General features: G+C 49.4%; 1 protein-coding gene across 2 annotated transcripts in view; it reads left to right on the top strand.

Annotated features, from left to right (window-relative positions):
* The first annotated feature begins 532 nt into the window (after positions 1-532).
* The window catches only part of MYO7A (myosin VIIA), a 110,692-nt gene continuing 85,002 nt past the window's right edge, over positions 533-26,222 (top strand). Inside the window, exons 1-2 of one of the 2 annotated variants that reach the window (XM_065678881.1) lie at positions 533-596; positions 20,604-20,661. In XM_065678881.1, the coding sequence (XP_065534953.1) occupies positions 20,644-20,661 (18 nt within the window). In that variant the 5' untranslated portion in view covers positions 533-596; positions 20,604-20,643. The remainder of the gene's footprint in view (positions 597-20,603; positions 20,662-26,222) is intronic. The other variant, XM_065678882.1, reaches the window with a different exon arrangement.

Raw genomic sequence — 26,222 nt, 5'->3', positions numbered from 1 at the left:
AGCTGGGCTGGGGCAGCCTGGACAAGAGAAGGCTCCTGAAGGGGAGACCTGAGAGCAGCTCCAGTGCCTAAAGGGGCTGCAGGAAAGCTGGAGAGGAGCTTGGGACAAGGGCCTGTAGGGACAGGCCAAGGGGAATGGCTTGAACCTGCCCGAGGGGAGACTGAGCTGAGCTCTTAGGCAGAAGCTCTTCCCTGTGAGGGTGCTGAGGCGCTGGCACAGGGTGCCCAGAGAAGCTGTGGCTGCCCCATCCCTGGCAGTGCTCAAGGCCAGGTTGGACACAGGGGCTTGGAGCAAGCTGCTCCAGTGGAAGGGGTCCCTGCCCGTGGCAGGGGTTGGGGCTGGAGGAGCTTTAAGGTCCCTTCAACCCAAACCGCTCCGGGGTTCATTCTGTGCCCCGGCGCTCGCGGTGTCCGTGCAGGAGGTGTCACACGCGCAGTCCCACCCCCCGCTCCAGGGCTGGCTGCATCCCGGCTCCTCCCCATAAGAGGCTCAGCGCAGGGCGGGCTCTGCCGCGCTCGGAGCCGGAGGCAGCGCGGCTCCGCGCCGGGCACCAGCGCCCCTTCCCCGTCCCCTCGCCCCGGCCATGCCCCGCTGAGGTAAGGCGGAGGGGAGCCAGGCTGCAGCGGGAGGGACCCCGCTGAGCGCTGGGGATGCTGCGGGTGGGGTGCGATGGCTGCCAAAGGGGGTGCAATGGGGTGGGATGCAGCGGGGATGCCTCCGATGGATAAAGCGTGGGGAAGGGGTTGGGAAGGTGGCAATGGGGGGGTGGTGACAAGACCGCAGACGTGCCAGAAATGCCCCGCAGCGCCGAGCCAGCTCCTGCAGCGCGGATTAGAGCCTCGGTCGTTTCTAGCTGCTGCTTAATTGCGCTTGGCTCAGCCTGCTGGGACTGGGCAGGGGGCGGGGGTCGGGTCCACCCCCCTCGTTCTGCTCTATGCAGCCCCCGAACCCTTTGCTCCGTAGCTCTTTCGTGTTCAGGACTTGCTTAGGGATGGGGAGAACCTGTTGGGATGTGCCTGATGCACGGGTGGTGGTGCCATGGGTGTCCCCCCAGACCCGTCGCTACTGGGACCATTTGACCCTCTCCCTGTTCTGCCCCAGAGCTCCAGATGCTCCACTCAGGTTGTTAAAGCACAACCTGCTCCCAGGAAGCTGGTGCTACTCTTCAGGGAGCAGCAGGAGTTCCCCCTGCTTGCAGCATAGCATTGCTTGTGTCCAGGCTGCGTTCAAACCTAGGATCATGGAATACCGCGTTGGAAGGGACCTCAGGGATCATCTGGTCCAACCTTTCTTGACCTAGACTAGATACCCCAGCACCCTGTGCAGCCCGATCTTAACAGTGTCCAATGCTGGGGGAGTCACCACTTCCCTAGGGAGGTTATTCCAATGGATTATTGTTCCCATTGTGAAAAATTCCCTCTTGTGTCCAGCTGGAAACTCCCCAGGAGTAACTTGTGCCCATCATCCCTGTGTTCTGGTGCTGTGTCCCCTGGGCACACCAGTGCTGGTAAGCAGCGTCCAGGACAATTACTAGGAGCATCCCTGGGCAGGGATGGAGACCCACCGTAGGGAAGGTAATTCCCACAAAGCAGTTTGCATTCCGCTGCCTGGTTTGGGAGTACAGTGTTAGGTGCATGGGCTGTGCTGGACCAGCTGAGCACCATTCCAAAGAGCATCCTCAGGCTTTCCTAGGGTAGTAACTGTCATGTTATCCTAAGGAAGGTGGAAGTGGCATCTCTTGGTGTCTCTGGGAAGACGGGTGTACGATGGAGAGCCTGTTTCATAGGCAACATGGAGGGAGACTGAAAGGCAACAGAGCAGTGGGTATAAGATTGCCTGGTTGCCCCTGGCTGCTAAATCCCCCTGCAGAAGGAGCTGGCAGGAGCTGGAGGTGGTCTTTCCATCACCCCAGGCTGTTGTGTTGGTGTGAGAGTGCTCCTCTCCATAGGCAAAAGCGTATCCAAGAGCCAACCTTATGGGGTTAACCTTGTTGAGGACATGGATTGTGTTGTAAGCTGACTCCTCTCCTCTCCTTCTCCACTATATGATGCTCGGGGTCCTATCTCTTCTTCCATGATCTGAGGGACCACATCCTAACCACCATCCACAACCACCATCCAACCTAACAACCACCTCCTAACAGTGGCTGTGTGAAGGTCCCTGTGAGCCCCTGTACAAGTGTCCCTGCTACCCTGTGCCTAAACTATCCCAGTGTCAGCAGAACAGGGCCAACCATGGACGATATCCAGGTCAGCATTTCCCTCCTGTTGGTTGCTGGTCAAAATTGCTTTCACATTTGGCTTCGCAGTCTCTGAGCTGTACCCATTCCCCAATGTATTTGTCTAAATCACGTTTAATGTTCGAGCTGTGGTGATGGGCTGGAGGCAGACTGTGTCTTGTTGAAAGCTTTGTGCTTCTGTAAACCCAACATATGAGGACCAGAATCTCTTCTCGAGCTTTTTGGGGTGAGACTGGAACCACTTCATGAGCTACAGCATCTCCCTATTGACACGAACATTTACGACACCTGAATCCTGAGGGATGAACCTCTTTTCCAAGGCAGTATCATTCCCAACTCACTTCCCCTCCTCAGAGCAGTCGTTTCATGTCCCTCACTATTAAGTTTCATGGGCTGGGGAGTGCTGTGCAGTGTTTCTGTCTTACGCTGTGCTAACTTGTGACTTCCCAATCCTCGGGTTGCCATGGAAAGGATTATGCTGTGATTAATGAAGGCATTGTCAGCTCCGAGGTCTTTTCAAAGCCTTTCCTGGAGCTGCTGTGAGCGGCTTCCAAGCCCAGCAGAAAGGGGCTGGCAGGAGAAGTGGCTTCGAGCCACATCCTGGGCATGGTTTGGGTGGTCAGCACTGATACCAAGCTCTCGGGTAGCAATTGGTGCCTCTATTCCCTGCCACATCAGTCCCTTTTGAGGGTGAGGGGAGGAATGGGGACCTTTATTGTTCTCCTGGGGCAGAGCCAAAGTGCTTGCTCCTGAAGGGCTGTGGGACAAGTGTCACTGTACCAAGGGGCTGGCAGGATGTGGAGGCAGTGCGTAAGGGAGCTCTGCACCGTGAAACACTTCTCTCTGCTCAGCACCATGCAAGGAGAACCTGGTATGGGATGAGCTGATGTGTTTGTGACTCTCTGGTCTCACAGATAAGCCAGAAAGCTTCTCAGGACAGGGCTGCCCCAGCGGTGTCCATGCTTAGGGTGTGCATCCATCTGAGCCCCTGCTCTAGCAGTCAGGATGCTGGGATAGAGCAGAGCGTGCAGTTGCTCCCACTTCACAAGCAGAGAGCAATGTGTGGAGGTGCAATGAAAACCAGGCGTCTGAAGTAGATTGAGTGCTGAATAAATAGACACAAGTTCAAAATCCAAAGCCAAAAACCCCTAGGGACCAGAGATTCATTTCTCCCCAGCTTAAGCATCTAGGTCCAGACTCCCACCTCAGCCTAGCTGGGATCCTAAAGCTGAGTGCTTGATCCCATTGGCAATCTCAGAGCAATTGCAGAAAGGCATTGAGCTATTCCTGGACCTCAGCCCTAGCAAGCCCAGAGCGTGTTGGTTCAGCTGCTGCCATCCCCACCATTTAACCTGCTGTAATACCCCAGTGTTTGCCCAAGGCACTGATGACCTGAATGCAGTTTCCACACGCATGAAAGGAGTTAAAGCTTACACTTTGCGTTGATTATAGACTTAAAGGCTGCCTTGGGTGGAGGTTTCCACTGCTCTTGTTGCTGTGCAAGCAGCCTGGCCTCCAACTTTAAGAACTATCTGATCTTCAGGTCCTTTCCAACCCTATTCTATGATGTGTGGAGGAAGGAAGGCTTGCAGAAGAACCTGCCTGAGGTTATGCTGAGTGTTGAGGGAGCTGAGCCTCTGAATCCTGCTCTTTCCTATGCCTGTCTGACACTATGGGGACACTGTGCTGAGAGGGGGCTTCACCCCAGGAGACAAAACCCCTCACTGCAGCAGTTCCTAACTTGGATATGGAAAGATAAACCTGGGATGATGGCAGAGCTGGGGCGAGGATGGGCACCACAGGAGGGTTGGCAAAGGGGGATAAATAGAAAGAGGAGGATGTCAATGAAGGCGGCTGTCAAGGGCACCATGTAAATGTAAAGACTTTTAGGAATGGTTTAGTGCTTGCAGGTTGCAGCTGTGCAATACCTTCCACCTGAGAGAGCTTTGCAAATGCCGAGTAGGATTCACCTGCCCAACACACTGAGGCATAGGGAAAGGGTGCTCTGAGCACTGCCTGGGCTGTGCTAGACTTGGGAATAGGATCCATCTCTTGGGACCAAGTCCTTGTGTGTTCCCAGGATATCTGTCATTGTCCAGAGAGCGCATTTCACTCCTCTGTTGACTTAACTCATAGAACCCCAGAGTGGTTTGGGTTGGAAGGGACCTTAAAGCTCATCCAGTTCCAAACCCTTGCCATGAGCAGGGACACTTTCCACTGGAGCAGCTTGCTCCAAGCCCCGTCCAACCTGGCCTTTCAAGCAATCCAGAAGGAAAGAGACAAACATATACAGGGAGAGGGATGAGAAGTGAACCAGCATTACACCATTGTGAGTCCCTGGTGTGCCTGCAGCTGGAATACTGTGTGTTTTCTGGTCCCTCCATCCCCAAAACAACGCACATCCACTGGGGGCGACTCGAAGGATGGTCAGAGGGGTGGAACAGCTTCCACATGAGGAACGATTGTTTAGACAAAGACTCCAAGCTGAAAAGAGATGGAAGAAGATACGTTACCGATGCTGGAAGATCATACTGTTGTGGTGAAGGCAAAAGGAGCGGTTTCCTTAGTTTTCCTTTGTAATATAAAAATTAGGGAGCAGCAAGTAAAGCTTATGGAGAGCAAAAAGGAGTTCACACTGACTGGCAACTGTGATACTTCTTACTGTAGGACCCCATACAAGTAATAACGGGTTAAAAAAGCACTCGAATTCATTGATGGAAAGGCACTCAAAAGCTATTAAATACATACATTAAAGAAAAAACTACCTCTTTTTTGGTTTTAGAAGTTCTTGAGCTGCAAATTATTAGTGTCTGGGAAAGTATTGTAGAGTAATGCCGCTAAATCTTCACGCTGCTTTTATACTTCTCCCTGGGCATCTTCTGTTGTTCACTGTCAAATAGAATAGATGGGGAGCACACAAGCTGGATCCAGTATGGGCTCTTTTTATGTAGCACTCCTGAGCTTGTGCTTCCACTCACCAGGAGCTGTTCATGCTCTGAGATCCTCCTTGGAATAGTTCTTCTGGGATGCTTGACTTGGAGAAGATAAGGTGTCAGCCTCATCGCTTCAGCAGCAGCGCCACGAGGGTGGAGGAAAATAAAGCCTGTTCTCTTCCTTCTCCATTGAAAACACTTCCATGCCAGCAAATACAGAGAGGAGCTTAATGGGATGTATTGCAGGTTCTGTATCAGATCTCTCGCAGGCCATTAGGGAATTGCCATGAAGTAATGATCAGCTAGATCACTGCTAGATAGGCTGTGGTTTCCTGTGGATCCCAGAGCTCACCCAATGCTGGTTTTAGGCTGAGGTTTGCTCTGCAAGTCAACAAGATGGTTTTGCATGTGCCCAGTGTGTGCTGGGAAGGGGGAGAGCACCCACAAACCATATCACCTCCCGTCACCAGGGGTAGGGCCCCTTTGCTTGGCTGAGGCCATTGGGAGGACAGGTAAACCCCTTGCGTTAGGGGACAGGGTACAGCGAGTGTTGCATTGAGCTGGAAGGAGCCCCGCAAGCCTCGCTGGGGTGCATCAAACTGCACTGGGTGTTTTCCAGCCTCAGTGGTGGTGGCTGTTACGTTGTGATCCCCCAGCTATTTCTGTCCTGCTTCCTCTCATCCTTCAGCTTTGCTGGATCAGTGCCACCGAGGCCGGCAGATTTACCCTGGGCTGAGGTGAACTCCAGAAACCACGCACACGCACTCATAGGGTTTGTCTCTCCTACAGCCTGCAGGAGGTTTTGATCTGGAGGAATAAAAGGGGTGGTTATTTCACCTGTAACCTCCATTCAAAAGCCTTATTTAAGCCCATTGAGAAGCTGAGGCTGTCAGGGTGAGCAAGGCGATCCCCCTTTGCTCTTCAGCTTGGTGGCTGCCTTTAATCCCGGTGGAACAGAAGAGTCAGGATAACCCAAACTGTGGTCTGTCTTTGGAATAAAAGCCCAAGAAAATGGGAGGCGTAGGTGGCTTTATGTGGTTTTGGTGTGTTTTTTGCATGCTGGAGAGCTACAAGGGCACAGAGCAGCCTTTGGCACAGACCTGGGAAAACATCGTATTGCTGGATTTACTTAAAGCCCCCATGAGTGTTACCTGCGTTAACACCTCCCAAACATGCCCCCATGCCAGGCTGGTGGTGCTACACCATCCTCGATACAAAAAAAGGATGGACAAAGCTTTCCTTCCTTTTGTTCCTACAGGCTTTCAGAGCTACCGACCCTCTGAGAGCACTTGGGGTACCAAGACGCAGCCTGCCTGGGGATCAGGATCCATAGCAGGAACTATTAGATCTTTCATGTAATTCAGTAAAGCAGTACATGGAGACTTATAAACTATTAATGAGCAGGTCAGCCCAATCTGTTGTCACGCCAGGGAGGTCTCTTGGAGCAGGTATGCTGCAAGGACACCATCCCTCCCATGTAAGCAATTGCTGCTGTCCAGCAGTGATACAAGGGATGCTTTGCCCGGTGCTTGTGGGTGATGGAGCAGGTCCTTGTCCCACAGGGAGGAGAGCTTCTTAGCTGTGAGTTCCAGGTATGCTGTACTGAGGTTTTGCTTTCTCCACTGCTAAATGTCATGTCTGCGCCCAAAATGAGTGATCTTGGTGAAAACACTGTCAGAGCCTTCACCTTGGGATACCATGATGGAACAAATCAGGACCTGATGTTCATTTAGGTTAATTATACCAGTACAGGGTGGTGGGTAACAGAGAGCTGCTTGGGCAGCCTTTTGCTCTGAGAAATAACCCTCTGGATCTCCCCCAGTGCCCTGTTATATCTATTATGCAGCAAACATTACTGCTTGGGGTAACCGGGTCCTGTCCTCCTGAGCACTGAGCTCAGCAGTCAGGGAAGATGTTGAGTAAAAAGGGCTGGAACAAGAGTCAAGCTTTTCAGGTGCAGCTGTGATGTTGAACTCAGCCCAGGGAGTGAGACCTGTCTCCAGCACAGGTTTCCTATGGGTAGCTGAGAGCAAATCACAAAGAGCAACAGCCACCCCTTCCCTTGGAGGGATACCTCAAAAGCCTGCAAACAGGGGTGGGAACAGGCTTGTTAAAACTGGAGCAAGATGAGTACCTGTTGACGACGACTGGCTCATCTAGTCTGATTTCCATAGGAAACCATGCTCGTGTGGTCACGCTGCCCAGCTCTTTGGATGTGTCACCTCATCACAGGAGTTTGCTGACCAAGTTTGGTTCAGATTCAGCAGAGCTGTAGCAAGGAGATGAAGTTGTTAGTCACTGCATGAAAGTACATAGGAGAGATCTGGTGCCCTGCAGCATGATGCCAGCTCTGGGTGAGAAAGCTGTTCTGAATACTCCATCTGCAGGACAGGCTTCTTGGGGGGGATTATGCCCTATTGACCATCAGGAAATCTTCTTCTTCTGAGTTTTGTGGTTATAAATGAGACTTTGTTCGTTCTGCCACTCGTACAGGGACTTCTACCATTATTTCTGACTCCGCTCTTCACAAGATGGGAATTTGTCATGGACAAAGGCACTTCACCTCCTGGAACCTCTGGTTCTTTTGTGCATCCAAGCTGTTCAGGGATGCAGAGACTTTTACTTTGTGTCTGTAGCATCTAATCTCTGATAGAATGGTTTGAGTTGAAGGGACCTTAAAGCTCATCCAGTTCCAACCCCTGCCACGGGCAGGGACCCCTTCCACTGGAGCAGCTTGCTCCAAGCCCCTGTGTCCAACCTGGCCTTGAGCACTGCCAGGGATGGGGCAGCCACAGCTTCTCTGGGCACCCTGTGCCAGCGCCTCAGCACCCTCACAGGGAAGAGCTTCTGCCTAAGAGCTCATCTCTGTCTCCCCTCTCATATGCCTTTAGTTTAACTCTTCTTTGGCTAAGACCTGTGACTCAGCTCAGCCAGGTGATCGCAGGGCATCCCATGCAGCTCTGCACACCACCAAAAGGTGAAGAGCAGCAGATGAAGCAGCAAACAGCCCCTGTGACTCAGCTCCTGCAGCTGAAGAGCTCCTGTAACCTTTTGCATGTGCAGCCAATGAGTCAGGGAGCACCCGTCCCCCTCTCATCCAGGTTATTACTGATGCTGCCCTCAGGGATGTGATGGTGATTGCACCAAAGACACCCTGGAAGCACAGGGCACAGTCTCCATTTAATTTGTACAGTCCCTGTTCAAACAAAACACCCTCTAGGGTCACCAGGAGCCTCAGCAGGATAAACCAGGGCTGGTATCTTCTGATTTGAACCCACTTCATCCTACTGGTCCCTGTGTTTGGAGGCTGGCCCCAGCCTCTCTAAAGGGCCATCCTGAATGTCTTGAGGACCATAAGAGGATAGTGTTGGGGCAGCAGAGGGAGGATTTCATTGAAAATCCCAGCAAAGAGATTCCTGCTGAGAAGAAAACTCACGGGATTATAACAGCTTGGAGAAGCCCTGCTCCTGCCAGCACTAATAGCGCTGAAGGGAGAGATTCCACACAGCCAAGGCCATAAGGGACCAGCAAGAGTAGAGGGTGAGACAGCTGCTTATTAGGACAAGTTAAGGACAGAGAAGAACACGGGAGCTGCCTTTATTAAAGGCATTTTGATCTGGAGTCATAGGCACAGACTTGGGTGTCTGCAAGAGGCACGTAGGATGGTTAGGGTTGGGAAGGACCTCATCTCACCTTCCTGGTTCTCCTGCGTGACCTTGGGGGAAGCCACGTCCTCCCTCCATGCCTCAGTGCCAAATGTGGGTAGCATCATCCCCTCCTCAGTAAGTAGGCTGGGATTTGTAAGGGAATAACACAGCATCCTAGCTCCCTGGAGTGATTACTAATAGTGGCTCTAGTAAAGACTCTTTAATGAACCTTTCTATAGCAAAAAGCAGCAGTGGGTTAGTAATTATGTTGTTGAACTAGTTATTAGTCCAGCGAAGTTCAGATCTTACCTCTGCCATATGTCATCCATGGTGATGGCAGATCATCTACAGACTGTAGACATCAAGGCAGCCCTTGATGGGACTTAGAACCCAAGTACCTAAATCCCCCTGAAACCACTTCAGGAACAAGCTCTAGTGTGTCACAGGAGACCTGACACCCCATAAACTTCATTTTGAGGCCCTAGTCCCAGCCTGCACTGGGTGCAGTGCTCCTTCTCCTGCCCTCTGTCTTGGAGCAAGGCCTGTGGGTTTGTGTGTTCATGAGATAGAAAGCTCGGAGGGCCAAGGAGGTGATCCAGTCTAATCTCCTTCATAACATGGCCCAGTTATTCCTAACGAGCCAGTAATATGGGATTGACCAGAGTATATATATCTAGGGCATATATGTATCATTCTATATAGTGTTTATGTGCATATATATATATGTATAGAGAATCATAGATGTATATACATGCACACAAACTTTCCCTTGGATCTTTGTGGAGTTGTTATCAGGCTATATATAGACAGAGTCTTTGTAGCTGCCTGAGCAATACAACCAAAGGGGCAATGTCTGTGGTTCAGCTACAGGGCTAGCAGAGCCTGGATGATTGAGAAGGTTGCTGCCTCCTGAACCTGGCCCAAACCAGGATGTACCACACATGGATTTCCTTCCAAATTCTGAAATTCATTGTAAACCCTTGAAAAACACATCAGCCTGAAGTCAACCACCACATCACCCTAACTACTCTATGGTCTACGTATATACCTTGCTCTGTCAATGGCAGGGGTTGGGCAGCCCATGAAGAAGCAGGTCCATGGCAACCCCACCAACACTTGTTGGTCTATTTGGGAACTAATTGAAGTTCCCTGAGCATGAATAGGCAGGATCTGAGCTCTCATCTTGGCTGTGTGGACATCCCAGTGAGCTCAGGACTAGCAAAGATCTTCCAGCACTGTTCAGAACAACCCTGCTCCAAGGAGAAGGACATGCTCACATTCTAAATCACCCTCCATTTCCAATATAGGGTTTACTCCTGATTGTTCTTGCCATGTGCCAGGCCCCATCTGTAGACTTTGGCAAGACTGGGAGTTCACCTATGGATAAAATAGAATCATAGAATAGTTTGGGTTGGAAAGGACCTCAAGATCATCCAGTTCCAACCCCCCTGCCATGGGCAGGGACACCTCACACTAAACCATCCCACCCAAGGCTTCATCCAACCTGGCCTTGAACACTGCCAGGGATGGAGCACTCACAACCTCCCTGGGCAACCCATTCCAGTGCCTCACCACCCTCACAGGAAAGAATTTCCTCCTTATATCCAATCTAAACTTCCCCTGTTTCAGTTTGAACCCGTTACCCCTTGTCCTGTCACTGCAGTCCCTGATGAAGAGTCCCTCCCCAGCATCCCTATAGGCCCCCTTCAGGTACTGGAAGCTGCTCTGAGGTCCCCACGCAGCTTCTCTTCTCCAGGCTGAACAGCCCCAGCTTCCTCAGCCTTTCTTCATACGGGAGGTGCTCCAGCCCCCTGATCATCCTCGTGGCCCTTCTCTGGACTTGTTCTAGAGGTGAAAGGAGATAGCAAACACCGTTTGCAAGAGCAGTGTTTTGCCCAGCCCAGCTCAGCCTGTGAGCTCTGGATTATGCTGAAATTACAGCTGCCCTCCTTGCAAAAGGATACTTTATTTGATTAATTATTGTGGCTGTTGAAAAAGACTCAGGAAATTGCCCTCCCCAGGATGCTGTGCCGAGCGCTGTGCTGTGAGCTGGGATCGGATGCCACAGCGGTCCATTGTTCTGCTCTGGCTACGTGAAAGCGCAGGGAGGGAGAAAAGGTCAGGTCCTTTGTTCAGCTTCTCTACCTGATGGGCTTTTTGGGGGATTGAATGCAGAGCAAATCCATTGAACCTCCTGCTGGAGGCTTAAAAAATTGATGCCCGTGTCCTGGCTGCTCTCAGATGAACAGAAGCATCCGACTGATTCTCTTGACTTGCCAGAGGAGGGAGTTTTCTGTGGTGTCTTGCTTTATGGTAACCTTTTTGGCTAAGGCTCATTAAGTTGAGGTCTCTCTCTCCATGGCAGTGCTACCAAGACCCTTCAGATGGAATCTGAGGGCCAAACCAGTCCTACAGAGTCAGCTGCATGGTCTTTTGGCATGTTCCTAGCTGGTCAGGGAACACAGGGATAGGAGAAACAAGGGGGCTACAAGGATGCTGGAGAGGGATTCTTCATCAGGGACTGTAGTGATAGGACAAGGGGTGATGGGTTCAGACTGAAATAGGAGAGATTTAGATCTAAGGCAGAAGCTCTTCCCTGTGAGGGTGCTGAGGCGCTGGCACAGGGTGCCCAGAGAAGCTGTGGCTGCCCCATCCCTGGCAGTGCTCAAGGCCAGGTTGGACACAGGGGCTTGGAGCAAGCTGCTCCAGTGGAAGGGGTCCCTGCCCATGGCAGGGGTTGGAGCTGAATGAGCTTTAAGGCGCCTTCCAACCCAAACCTTTATGTTATCCTATGAGAAAGGAGAGGACATACAAATGAAACCAGTCACCTCAGTCTTCCTCTGTAGTCTATGGACAGAACTAATGCTGACTTCTCCAACAGATGGAGTGAATCAGGCCTTGGAAACAATTATTTGTCCCTATAGTCATGAAGGTCATCCTGAGAGGAGTAATTGTTTTAAACTAAAAGAGGTAAGATTCAGGCTACGCATGAGGAAGATTTTTTTTGCCATAAGGATGGTAAAACACTGGCACAGGTTGCCCAGAGAGGTGGTGGATGCGCCATCCCTGAGGACATTAAAGTCCGGGCTGGATGTGGTTCTGGGCAACCTGACCTCGTTGAAGATGTCCCTGCTCATTGTAGGGGTTTGGACTAGATGAGCTTTGAAGGTCCCTTCCAATTCTATAAATCTATGATTCTATGGAGATGAGCAAACAGTCTCTGAGATCCTGCAGCTTGAGTTGAATCTGCATTGTCCTTTCGCTGACCGGTGCGATGCTTTGCAAAGGCAAAGAGTATGGCACATTTTGGAGCTGTCATCATGGGCTGTGATTGCTGCCTGCAGGTCCTGGTGGAAGAAAGCACAGAGGATCACATTCCTTTCACTTGCTGTCTTTTAAGACCCCTTTGTCTCCGAAGACATCACTACCTGATTCCCAGCTTCTGGCAATCAGTGCTGTTCCACTGAAGTCAGTTGTATCTCACCCATTTCATACTGTGGAGGTCTGGCCAGGGAGGTTTTTTAGGTGGGTCAAAAGAAACAACAGTGGTTATATTTTCAGCTGATCCATGGTCAGCCTGACTGATGAGGAGAGCTCAGGACATGGTTTAAGTGCCCAGTTTTCAGAGAGAAGCCAGATTCTTCAGCAGCTTTCTGTTCTATCTGAGGTCTATTGAAAATCAGGTCCTGATTTTGGGGCCTGAAGTCTTTGGCTGGAAACTCTACCTACTGCACAACCCCTGACACCTCTCTGTCAGTCATCTTAGTAGGTGCAGTAGTAGATGACACGCTCTTTATTGGTGGTTTCAGTTACGAGCATCATTTCCCTGGGTTTCAGTTGCACTTGCAGAATGACGGGCTGCAGTGTGCATTAGCACTGCACTTTGAGCTCCTTGCGTGAAAAAAACCCAACAACTAATGCACAGAAAGGCAAAGTACCCATCTAATGCATCAGCATTGCTCCCACCCTGGGTTATTTTACTACCTTGGTGCCTGCAGTCTTACCTCCTTATAGTTATTTGGCTAATCAATTAGCGGGTTGGCTGTGTTCTGCTGGGTAGGAAAGGTTGGGTTTGCATCGAATAGGTGGAGTTTTCTGGGTTTGGAGGTCCCAGATCTGTAGGGTGACTGAAATACCCCCTTCTGTAATAAAATAACAACCAGCAAACCAACCGCAAACCTCCAGGTCTTCCCTGGGAACAGCATCCTCCCACCAGAAGGAGAAGGCCAACGGGGGTACCCTCAAATCTAATCAGTACCTAACCCTGTGGCTCACATCACTGTAAGGCTGAATGCAGTGGGAATAGCTGGAGAAAAAGCTGCACAATCCCTAATACAGGGAATACATCCCTTTCAGGCTGTCATTTAATTCAGCAGTGTTGTATCCATGACTAAATGGAGGAGCCTTTCTGAGGATCCAGGGCTTCATGATAGATCTTAACCCTTCCATCACCTATTCCTTTACATATCAGCTTATAGGTCCGCTTGAATCTCTCAGTTGTCCAAAGAGCTAGACCCAGAGCTGATGGGGATGCAATTCTTTAACCAAAATGTACCTCTTATTTGAATCAATTATTCCTATATACCCTTATACCAGCATTCCCTGGAAAGCTGGTGGACACTCAGTGTCTGACCCAAAGGTTGTATGAAAGGTTTTCCTTGTCTTTCAGTGAGCTTGGATCAGCGTTCTTCCGGGAAAAAACACTCTGGTGACCACCTCTCAGGGCATACAGGGCATACAGGCTGTCTCATGGATGCAAAGGTCGTATAAGAAATGGTACCGCTGCTGCTTTCTGCAGTGTGTTGCTGTGGTGACCTGCCCTGCTGAGGTGACAGCTCCCTCACCCTACTGATGGCACCTGCCAGCACGACCTCAGGCTGAGCCATCCATGCGGAGGTGGCAATTAAGGTGTACATAAGGGAACTTTCCCCGCACGGAGGCAGGCAGCATGGCTCAGTGCTGCTCGCTGTGTCCTCACATCTCCATCACGAGAGTCTCTTACTCTTTGCTCACAGTAAAAAGTCATGGAGTGCCATCCTGTGTGTAAAAGCACAGGGAATACTCTGGGTGAATTCCCATTGCCGTTGCATTTAGGGCAATGCTGTTGATTTTAATGGGAATTGATTTTATTTAATGGGAATCTTTGCTCCATGTTAAAAGAGAGGATGGGTAACAAAAGCTGAAGGCTGGATTTTATTCTCCGTGTAATCTCTACTGGAGGGCTTAGAAATTGTTATTTCTTATTGAAAGAAATGAAGATATTTGTGCTATGGGAAGTGAAGGTGTAAGTGAATGGCCGTCACCATGAACATTGCAGTGCAAAGCTCAGACGGGGGAAATGGTGGAGGTGTTCATGTTTTAAGCAGCACCCCGATAGCTGAAGCACTCATAGCATCAACCAGGTTGGAAAAGCCCTTTCAGCTCATCCAGTCCAACCATTGCCCAGCACTGCCAAGGCCACCACTGCCCCATGGCACCGAGGCCTCGTCTCCATGGGGTGTGAACCCTTGCAGGGCCGGTGCCTGCAGCCCTGCCCTGGGCAGCCTGTTCCAATGCCTGAGCACCCTCTGGGGCAGGAATTGTTCCTCAGCTCCATCTAAACCTGCCCTGGGGCAGCTTGAGGCCGGTTCCTCTTGTCCTGTCACTCGTTACTTGCTCCATCCTCCTGTCGGGCAGTTGTAGTCTTATCTGGTGAGACGCAAAGTCTGGACCCTTTTCCACCAAGATGGGGTTTAACTCAAGTTATCCTCCTCTCAGCAATTCCTGGACAGCCAACCTTCACATAGACTTTGAGGGCAAACCTGAGCAGATAGGAGAACTCACCTTTGGTGCAGAAAAGAGAGCAAAATGGGAAGCTACAGCCCAAGGAAACAGGGATATCCCAGGCAGCACTGGGTGGCAGATCCGACTTACCTACGCTTTATTCACAATGGGCTCAGACACCATGGCAGATGATCTGAAGTTCTTACTGAGAGAGCCTGAGTGTTTCATTGCAAAGTGGAGTGGGAACTGATGGGAGTTATCTGTAAGTGCTTTCCCAGGGAGCAGATACCAGGTCATAGAATCGTAGAACCACAGAATGGTTTGGGTTGGAAAGGACCTTAAGATCATCCAGTTCCAACCCCCTGCCATGGGCAGGGACACCTCACACTAAACCATCCCACACAAGGCTCTGTCCAACCTGGCCTTGAACACTGCCAGGGATGGAGCATTCACAACCTCCCTGGGCAACCCATTCCAGTGCCTCAGCACCCTAACAGGAGAGAATTTCCTCCTTATATCCAATCTAAACCTCCCCTGTTTCAGTTTTAACCCGTTACCCCTTGTCCTGTCACTACAGTCCCTAATGGAGAGTCCCTCAGAGTCAGCTACCAGATGCTGAAGCTCTGACAAACCAGTGGACACAGGTCATGTCATAGAGAGGACCCAGTCTGATTGCAGAGCAGGGGCACATGCCCCGTGCAATGAGTTTCCCAGCCACAGGGCATCATCCTGTTGTTCCTCTGCTCCTTGGTCACCACTCCAGGCCAAGCGGTGCATGAGACCCTGATACAAGGGAAGTGGAGGTGCAGCACTGAAGCGGAATCCTGCCATGTGAGTCCATCTGCAGGGTCACTTGTGGTTGGTAAGATATGCCTGGCCTCAGCTGGCAAGGCAAACGCATGTGAGAATAAGATACTTCATTTAGACACTAAGCATGATTTGACCTTTGGAGCTAATTTGCTGGAGAAGTAAGTGGTTGTTTCTGTTGAGAGCTTGCTTCTTGATCAGGCTTGCGGGGAAGACACTTGTTAGTCAAGAAGAAGATGGATGGTTATTATCAGACTGCTATCTTCTAAGCTGAAAGCCCTGGCTCTGATTAGGGGGTCTAGGAAGGATGCTTCCCAACATACCAGCTTCCAGCAGGACAGAGTTGAAGGACTGGTCCCTAGTGACACTGTCTTCTCCCTCTCAACTTGCTGTCATGCACATTGAACAGTTAGAGAACCCCAAACCTGGTGGGTTTGTTAGTTTAACCTCATTCAAGGACCATCATTCTTCTTCCTGATCTGAACCCTGCTTTAGGCTAAGGGCAAAGGCGCTTGTCTCCAAGGGTACAGGTCTGACCTTTTCGTTCGCCATTACTCAGATGAACAGTAAAATACATTGCGAAATCCTTAATCTTCTTCGGATCCCTTGCTGGAGGGCAGGAGGTGAATGCAGCAGTGTGCAGAGAGCATCGATGTGTTAAACCTCATTGCTCAGCTAAGGTGATATATTAGGTTTCTGTCAGTCAGCTCAAGTAGATGTAAGGTGAATGAACTTTGGGGTTTATTTACACCATGAAGTGCCCAGTGTTCTCTTTACACCAAGCTGGGTGCAGAAGGGGACAGGCTGTGACTGAATGGGGCTGTGAATTAGGTACTCATCTTCTCCACTGCATTTGCAGACAGGAAGATCACGTGGAACATGGAAATAAGGAGAAATAAGCAGAATTTGCATTTAGAGTGAAATAGCTGAGTTTCTCCTAACCGATGCTTAATGGCCATGTGCTCTGGAGGATTAACACTACCCCAGGCGGTATGGCCAGTCATGTGGCTGGACTCTGGTCCTAACGTGCCAACAAGCGGTGCAGAAATGCTAGTTAAAGAGATTAGACTAGCAACCCCCTTCTTTGCCATTGCAGGATAATGGCTTCATCCGGGTTCCTCAGGCTTTCTCCTTCCAGAGTTGGGCTCTGTCAGGTTCCTCTTGCTTTTGAGATCTCTTCAGAACCAAGAAAGCCATGGGGGAGGTCACTCTGGGGGAGATCTTCTACTGGAGCACTCTTTGGCTTCTGTTGACCACTGCTTGCAAGCAATTGGCATGTATAGTTCATGTCACACATCACTCTGCATCCAGAAGTAGTTTAAAGCCCATTCAGCCTCAGCCACTGCCTCCTGCAGATGCTCTGTTCAGATGATGCTCAACCAGTGGTGCCCAGGAAGCTATTAAAAGGACCACATCTACCATATAAAATACAGTTTCCAGAAGGGTGTCTTCATGAGCTTGTGTGGATAGAACCTTAGAATGGTTTGGGTTGGAAGAGACCTTAAAGCTCATCCAGTCCCAACCCCTGCCACAGGCAGGGTCCCCTTCCACTGGAGCAGCTTGCTCCAAGCCCCTGTGTCCAACCTGGCCTTGAGCACTGCCAGGGATGGGGCAGCCACAGCTTCTCTGGGCACCCTGTGCCAGCGCCTCAGCACCCTCACAGGGAAGAGCTTCTGCTTTACCTCCATCCTAAATCTCCCCTGTTTCAGTTTGAACCCATCACCCCTCGTCCTACCACTGCAGTCCCTGGTGAAGGTCATGTTATGTGTGAGTGATCTGGGAAAGGTGCTGAGTGCGTTTGTTTAGCCCAGCTCATTTCCCATACCACAGGCAGCTTTAGAGCTTCACAGAGGAGATGAAGGTGGGATTGAAGTGCCCTACACTCGCCTGCCAGTGAGGGATGGGGGGTCCAGATGGCCATATTGCTCTACCAGGACACCCATGAATTAGCAGGCATCTGACCTCCCTGGCGCTCAGACAAGCCCAGTCCTCCTGACTGATCCCTGTGGGAAGAACAAGGCAGGCAGTCTGCTGCTGCCCTTCCTTTTTGGGGTTTTCCATGCTGCACAAGCTGTGGGAAAAGCCGACTGCCCATTATGTACAACATCTCTTGCAGCAGGGTCACGAAGGGACTTACAATGCATTGAAGGAGAGCAAGTGTGGTGGGTTGGGCTGAAGGCTAGACCTTCAGGAAATAGATAACTGAAACTACACAACAGGCTTTGGGTACCAAAGTCCTCTTTAAAAGCAGAGTGCGTTTGGCATCTAAATACTCTTCCAAACCTGGCACAACGCTTACTCAACACCACCACAGGCTGGGAGGAGCAGGATCATAGAATCACATAGAATCATAGAATAGTTTGGGTTGGAAAGGACCTCAAGATCATCCAGTTCCAACCCCCCTGCCATGGGCAGGGGCACCTCTCACTCAAATGGTTTGTGTTGGGAGGGACCTTAAAGATCATCCAGTTCCAAACCCCCTGCTGTGGGAGGATGTCCACATACAGGGTAGTTTTTATGCTGGGAGCCACAGGGCAGTGCTTTGCTTCAGCAGCAGAAGGATGAATGCCTGAAGGAGCAGTTCTGAGACCTGAACCTGTGGCTCTAGTCCAGCCTGTGGGAAGAGATCTCCTATGCCACTTGGACACCCAATGGGGCAAGCTCACCTAGGCCATTTGGCTGATTAGAATCATAGAATGGTTTGGGTTGGAAAGGACCTTAAGCTCATCCAGTTCCAACCCCCTGCCATGGGCAAGGACACCTCACACTAAACCATCCCACACAAGGCTTCATCCAACCTGGCCTTGAACACTGCCAGGGATGGAGCACTCACAACCTCCCTGGGCAACCCATTCCAGTGCCTCACCACCCTCACAGGAAAGAATTTCCTCCTTAGATCCAATCTAAACTTCCCCTGTTTCAGTTTGAACCCGTTACCCCTTGTCCTATCACTACAGTCCCTATTAAAAGGCGCATAATGACTGGAATACTTAGGAGCTCCCCTCTTGGGTGAGCTCTCTGTTTTCAGAGAGGGAAGCTGAGGCAAGGAGCCGTAAGATGACTTATCCACAGCGGATGTCCTTCAACCAAGGAACTGAAACTGCTTCCCAGTCCAGTGTTCAACACTGCCCTTACAGTCATCATGTTACAGAATTGGGAAGGACCTCTGGAGAAGCTCACCCACTGCCTGCTTTAGGTCAAGCTAAGCTTTCACTGACCGTTCCCAGTGGAGGAGACTCCTCAGCATCCTTGGCAGTCTGTCTCAGGGCTCACCACTTGCCAGGGTTAGAAAGTTATTTTCGAGCCATATGAATTAAGAGGAATAATTTAATATGGTCCAGAGAAGATTCTCAAACCGAGAATTAGGAGAATTCCTCACAGCCTTTCAGACATTAAAGTGGATGCATGATTTTCCACCAGTTATCTGAGAGCAAAATGAATCCATTAAATACGGTCTGTGGCCAATATTTATCCAGTGAGTATTTCCTAATGACCAGTGATGCTTAGGCTGCTCTTAGGACATCAGTTCCTTTTCTGGGCAAGGCAGAGGGATTGTATAGATCATTCAGCATCTGGATGTTCGCATTAATGTGATGAAGGCACTTAGATGGCAAACTGCTACAGCTGTCAGTGGGGCAGATATCTGCCTTCAAATACGCGGTTGGTAAAAGGTAGAGGTGGTGCAGGCAGCGTGGCAAGGAAAAGGGGAATAATTGGAAATGCTGTCAAGCCTCTGCAGTCCCTGCAGGAGATAATAGAGATAAATGCTGCTTTTCTAGAAGCTAGGATGTGGTTCCCACTGCAGCTGAGAAGCTGCAGAAAACTCAGCCAGCAGGATCAGCACCGAAGACTAATTCCTACATTACTGAATGGGATGAGTGCAGTTGCTGCTGGTGAGGAAGAAAGACCACTCTCCTTGCCATCAGTAAACTGTGCTGGGACACTGGCACAGGGCGGTATCAATATTCTCATTATTCTATTATCACTATTAACATTATTATAAGTCATAGAATCATGGAATGGTTTGGGTTGGAAAGGGCCTTAAGATCATCCAGTTCCGACCACCTGCCATGGGCAGGGATGCCTCAAACTCTGTCCAACTTGGCCCTGAACACTGCCAGGGATGGTGCATTTACCACTTCTTTGGGCAGCTCGTTCCAGCGCCTCCCCATCCTCACAGTAAAGAACTTCCTCCTTATGTGTCCCATATTGTGTCTCTTTGGGACATTTTACCTGGAGAAAGTTGAGGGGAGTGGAAAGACTTTGCTATTCCCTTCTGTCCCTGCAAGAAATGTTTTTCTTTTAGTGGGAAAAGCACAACACCAAAAAGTATGGCTAAAACCTGCAGTACAACATTTAGGTTTGTATGATGAGTCTGGACCACTTTGTCACTGTGAGGGAGAACGTCTCATGTCCTGCAAGATCATCCTTCACCAGCCTTCACATCCCCAGCATCTCATAGGGATTGTGTCTTTCAGACAGAGTGCATTTTTGCTGCTTCCTAAGGCTTTTACCATAGCGTAATCCACATCATAAATACAACAATTCCTGATTGTAGCAAGGATGACTTGGAGATTAAAAGCTGCAAAACTTCAATCCTTTGAAAGCATTTTCCATTCATACACACCAAACCCATTTAATGCGGGGAGCACCGTGAAGTGGAACAAACCCTGGAGCAGCGTGATACTGTCCTATGTAAATCCCACACAGGTATGATTTACACAACAGGCAGGAGCAGAGTGTGGATATGCTCATTCCAATCCAGGTATTAGTTGCAATCTGCTTGGGCTTGGTATTTCCCTTCCTCTCCTGAGAGCAGTTTTGACATCAAGATGCTAATCCACCCGGTCTTGTGAGCTGTGAGGACAGGGCTCCCCTTCTCCATGTGTTTTAATTCATACCACGGGACCTGATGACACATGTGATAGATCAGTATCAGTCTGTTTGTCAGGTTAATCCTTGGATAACTTTCTAGGACTCAGTTTACAAAATATGACTTGCATAAGCAGCTCCACGGTGCAGGAATTAGTCTGGATGTATTAGAGGATTGTCTCTCACTGTCTGGAATTAGTATTACGAAAGCATTGGGAGTATAAGTGCTCCCACTTCCACACTTAGGGGCTGCATCTGTCCCTTTAGGGTTGGGGCAGAGCCTGAGCTTGGGTCTGTGAATGAGGATTTCAGTTCATTAACTGCTGATTTCTTTTGGTTCAGGTCCATTCCTGGTGATTGCTGATGTGTTTAGACAGGAACCATGGTCATTCTACGACAGGTAAGCGAAGCATTCCTCTCTTCAGGAAGGACTAATGAAAGTCTTTTATTTCTGGGTGCAAAGGGTCACGTCAGGCTATTTTTATCCTCTTCTATTTCTCTAAAAGGGCTGTTACAAGATGCAGAGATATTCATTAGCCTTAATCCTTGATTGGCTTAGAGGAAATAATTGCTCTGTGTGTGGAGTCCAGCTTAACCTCATGTAATGTTCCACTTCTGTTCTCTCGTCTGGGGTGAGTCCTGGATGTGCAGAAGAATAACACAGCTTGCTGCCTGCCTTGAGGGATGATGTAGTACAGGAGTGATTTTCAGTTTCCAGGAACAGGGCTGCTTGGGCTGTGTAAAAATGGAATCCTTTTGTGCGTTTAAGAAGCAATTGAGTTGATAAATTGAATGTAAAGTCTCATATAGATTCTGAAATAATTGAGGGCTTTGGATCATAGTGTTTTCCCTGTCTCTGGGCATAACATGTCTCGCTTAAGCTCAGCTTTTGGGTTGTCTCATTGCTATGAGGACATGGGGAGGACTGACAGCGCTGCCTCGCGTCTTGTGTTGGGGCTGCAGATGGAGACTTGGATATGTCAATACAGTCAAGCATTGAGGTGATGGAGCAAATCTGCCCAACACGTTTTGGTTTAACTCCGTGCCTGTCTTGGCAAAGATGCTTTTGGCTGCAACTGGGCCGAAAACACTGGACCACTGAAGCCACTCAAGTGGGATCAGTTTATACCAGTGACAAGGAGAGCTGAGGATAGCTTTGAGCATGGAAGTAATGCCCAAGACCTCATGGAGCAATGAAATGCTCTTTACTCTGTTGCCCTGACCTATCAGGAACTGTGGCCCAACAAAAAACAGGCTGTACTTTGGGAGGGGTGATTAGGAACTTGGTTCTCCTTCCAAAAGGCTCAGAGGTGTTTGTTGGCTCCATGTCAACGAAATCTGATGTAGTTTGCAATGCCAAGGAAAATGGGTGTGCAAACTAAAACAAAGTTCATATAGGAGTTGGAAAGCTCAGAAGGACAGTTGTAGCTCTGAGAAATACCCTGTAACAACTATGGTATCACTCCAGGCTACCTGTAATATCTCTCTGTCGGTGGTTACCCCTCTGTGGTTCAAGTTCATAGTCTTCCACATATTGGTCAGAATTCACCCTTTGCAGACCTTTAATCTAACATGCCATGCTCCTATTTATCTAAAATCAAAGTGTCTTCTCTAGGAAAGGAGGATTCTGAAGTGATTTCCTCCCTGTCTGTCGGAGGGTAGGATGGATCTCCTTTCTGGGCATGTGTTTCTCCCTCCTCTACCTAATCCGTAAGCACCTAGGGTAGGTGCTTAACATAGAGATGTGAATGGAGAGCTGTGAAGCAGAGACATCAATCTTTTCTTCCACCTCTTCTGCTGCTGTGAAAATTGCCTACAGTAAAGGGGACAAGGTGATGGCTCTGGTAACATCCTCAAAGGACATTATGCCATCCGTCTAGATGCTAATTTGCCGGTGCCAAGATCTAGTCTGGGATTTGGATCCCTAAAACCTCAGGATGTGGTTGGTTTGGTGTGAAAATGGGGCTTTTAGCTCGCATGTCTGTAGTGTTACAGCAGTAAAGCTGGAGCAGAGCAGGAGTGATGCTGTGCCTGTGTTAGCCGAGGAGGGTTGTTTCTACAGTGGAAGGTAAAGCATAGTGTTATTTCTACACTGAAAGCTGGATGCTGGAGAATAAACCTGGAGCCATTTGTGACTGATGTGCTTGTATCACCTGAGTGTTCACAGCCCATCACCTCTAGGCAGGTACTACAAGAACCCTTAACAGCAAAGCCTTAACATTCAGTGTGTGTGTTCAGCTTCCTATAGGCTCTTTTAGAGAAGATACCCAGTTGTTTTCTATACATAGAATCATATAATGGTTTGCATTGGAAAGGACCTTAAGATCATCCAGTTCCAGCCCCCAGATCAGGGAAATAGGTTGTGTAGAACTTGCTGCTTACTGCAAACATCTCTCTGCATCATGGATAAAGTGAGCAAGGACCCCTCCATAATGAAATAAGGTTTTCCAGTTGTTAGCAAATACAGGCTTTTCCTGAGGTCACTTTATACCAGTTTACCCCATGTAAAGGTCCAAACTGAGTCATGTTTGAGCCACTTTGCTCTCCGAAGTCCAAAGAGCTGCTCTTTATGGTGGTGCCTAATTGCAAGTAGCAGGAATAGATGTGTTCTGTCCCCCTTTTTCAGCTACGAATTCAGGAATTCTGAAGGTGATTCTGTGGCATTGCATCCCTTCCCCTCTCCCATCAAAACAGCTCACCCTAGGATGTCCCTCAGGGGCTGGCTCTGGGTAGATGAGCGCAGTGGGCAATGCATGGCTCCAAGCAAGGGGAAAACACACAGAGCTTCTACCCTGTGTCTTCCACCCAGTAACTCAGAAGAAAAGCCAACATTGTTCCGCTGCAGGGCCCTGCAGGGAGCCAAGCTTATCAGCTTTAGTTACTAGCAAATTGCTTCTGGCAAGCCCATTTCCATGCACAAAGAAAGGGAAGATGAAGAAGGAGGGTTTCCTAAATTCCTGCCTTGGCAGCCTGACAAGTCATTTGGCTCCACAGCTCGTTCCTGCATGTTCTGCCTTTTATTTCATAGAATCATAGAATCATAGAATCATAGAATAGTTTGGGTTGGAAAGGACCTCAAGATCATCCAGTTCCAACCCCCCTGCCATGGGCAGGGACACCTCTCACTAAACCATCCCACACAAGGCTTCATCCAACCTGGCCTTGAACACTGCCAGGGGTGGAGCACTCACAACCTCCCTGGACAACCCATTCCAGTGCCTCAGCACCCTCACAGGAAAGAATTTCCTCCTTAGATCCAATCTAAACTTCCCCTGTTTAAGTTTTAACCCGTTACCCCTTGTCCTGTCACTACAGTCCCTGATGAAGAGTCTCTCCCCAGCATCCCTATAGGCCCCCTTCAGGTACTGGAAGGCTGCTATCAGGTCCCCATGCAGCCTTCTCTTCTCCAGAAGGAGAGATGGTTTTAGTGGAGACCAGGAGGATGTGGTGGCCCTGGATGCAGATGACCACATGGCCTGGTGAGGGGCACATTGCTGCTCCTAGGAGAGGGCTTTGCTGAGGCCACCATTGTCCTGGTGGTGAATCATAGAATGGCTTGGGTTGGAAAGGACCTTAAGATCGTCCAGTTCCATCCCAATGCCATGATGCGTTCTGCATGAACAAGACTGTCCTTAACATGTTCATGTCTGTGCTTTCTGAGGGTATTTGTGGCTTCTTGTTCTTGTACCAGGACTATCTTTTAGCTAAAATTGTCCTTTCTCCTGCTTGCCATTTCTCAGGGGTTTCTATAGGGAGCAGTCCCTTTCCTTATTATGCTGAGGAGTGACCAAAATCCAACAAACCCCTTCTTTTCCTCATTGTAAACCAAGCTCTGCAGCCCTTTCATGCTGGTGGCAGCTCTTTCTTCACCTGCTCCAGCTTAACTCTTCTTTCTAAGACCAGAATCTCACATTCCACCGCAGGTAAAAGGGATCTGTGCAACCCATTAATAGATTTTGTGACCATTGGCATTTACAGAGACTTGGGTTTGATGCTTCAGGAGATGTTTTCCCTTGCTGGGAGTACGAATAGCAGAGACTATTTCAGTCCATTCACAGCCATCTCCCAGGTGGGCTTTGTGAGCATTGGGTTTACCTGGACCTGACATACACTGATAATGGATAACATGCGTTCAGCTTTGCTAAGCGATTCGTTGTGCTATATGTTTCGTCAGCGAGGAAGAGGAGGGGAAGGAAACCAGCGCTCCTGTAGGTCTTCCCAGGGCTGATCTGTAATCATGTTATCCTAAAAAGCAAAGTGTAAGCCCACTGTTTGGGTTCTCTTTCTCATAAACACTGAAGAATTTAAGTCTTCTCCCATTTATGCCTTGTATCTGCCTGATCTATGAGTCTGAGCCATCCCTGGGTAGCAGTAATGCAGCAATGAAAAGTCCTGCAGAAGCCAACCAAAGGGCACATTTGCATATAGATTGAAACAGGAATCGTTGGGAGCCATTCATTAGTTGCAGTGCTCAAGACATTTGGCTTTTCAACAGCTCTTTGCATCAAATCCTTTCCATCAAATTTATGGGACAATTAAAGTGCTGGGGTAGCTGTGTGCAGAAAATGAAGCTGCAGGCAAGGGAGATGTTCTTGCAGTGCTATGCCTGTGGAATATAAATTGCATGATGTCAACTAAAGGTAGAGCAAGCAATCTCATGGTGTGGAGATATCCTGCCCCGACAGAGCCTGCCCGAAACACACTCATTCCTGCTTTTTGATACCTTAGGATCTGAAGGGGGATACAAGGATGCTGGGGAGGGACTCTTCATCAGGGACTGTAGTGATAGGACAAGGGGTAACGGGTTCAAACTGAAACGGGAAGTTTAGATTGGATATAAGGAGGAAGTTCTTTACTGTGAGGGTGGTGAGACACTGGAATGGGTTGCCCAGGGAGGTTGTGTGTGCTCCATCCCTGGCAGTGTTCAAGGCCAGGTTGGATGAAGCCTTGGGTGCCATGGTTTAGTGTGAGGTGTCCCTGCCCATGGCAGGGGGGTTGGAACTGGGTGATCTTGAGGTCCTTTCCAACCCAAACCGTTCTATCATCCTGTGATCCATCTTACCCAAAGTATGTACACTGAAACCTTAATGTGTTTGATCTCAACATAGAGGAAGAGGAGTGAGGGTTGTTATATGAATGGGTGAGTTTAGTTTGGCCTTATTAAGAAGCAGTAGCAAAACACCCACCTGTTGGAGCAAGTCCAGAGGAGGCCACGAGGATGATCAGGGGCTGGAGCAGCTCCCATACAAAGACAGGCTGAGGAAGTTGGGGCTGTTCAGCCTGGAGAAGAGAAGCTGCGTGGAGACCTCATAGCAGCTTCAATGTCTGAAGGGGGCTATAAGGATGCTGGAGAGGGTCTCTTCATTAGGGACTGTAGTGATAGGACAAGGGGTAACGGGTTCAAACTGAAACAGGGGAAGTTCAGGCTGGAGATAAGGAAGAAGTTCTTTACTGTGAGGGTGCTGAGGCGCTGGCACAGAGTGCCCAGAGAAGTGGTAAATGCTCCATCCCTGGCAGTGTTCAAGGCCAGGTTGGACAGAGCCTTGGAGCAACTTGGTTTAGTGTGAGACATCGCTGCCCATGGCAGGGAGGTTGGAACTGGATGATCTTAAGGTCCTTTCCAACCCAAACCCTATGATTCTATATGTTTTTCCTGATGCATTTTAGGTTTTGGTGAAGTGACAATCTCAAAGGAAGATTTCCAGTCAGAATTTTGGGGGAGTAAATCTCTTTCTGGTTGTTTTATAAACGTAACCAAAAACCAAAGGAGGATTTGGATGCTTGCTGCAATACACATAAGGAGACTGTTCTGAAACGAAAATCTGTTTTAGAGCAGAGAAAATGTAATACTATGTGTGAAATAGCCTGAGATATGCTGGCAAGCCAGCCAGCACTTCAGATACCTCCACTGGGGCTTTCAGCATGATTAAGTGTGGACTGGGATTTGGGAATGTGCATGCT

This window comes from Lathamus discolor, chromosome 4 (assembly GCF_037157495.1).
Source record: "Lathamus discolor isolate bLatDis1 chromosome 4, bLatDis1.hap1, whole genome shotgun sequence".
NCBI lineage: Eukaryota > Metazoa > Chordata > Aves > Psittaciformes > Psittacidae > Lathamus > Lathamus discolor.
Note: the sequence above shows the minus strand (reverse complement) of the source record. Positions and strands in the feature narration are given on the sequence as shown.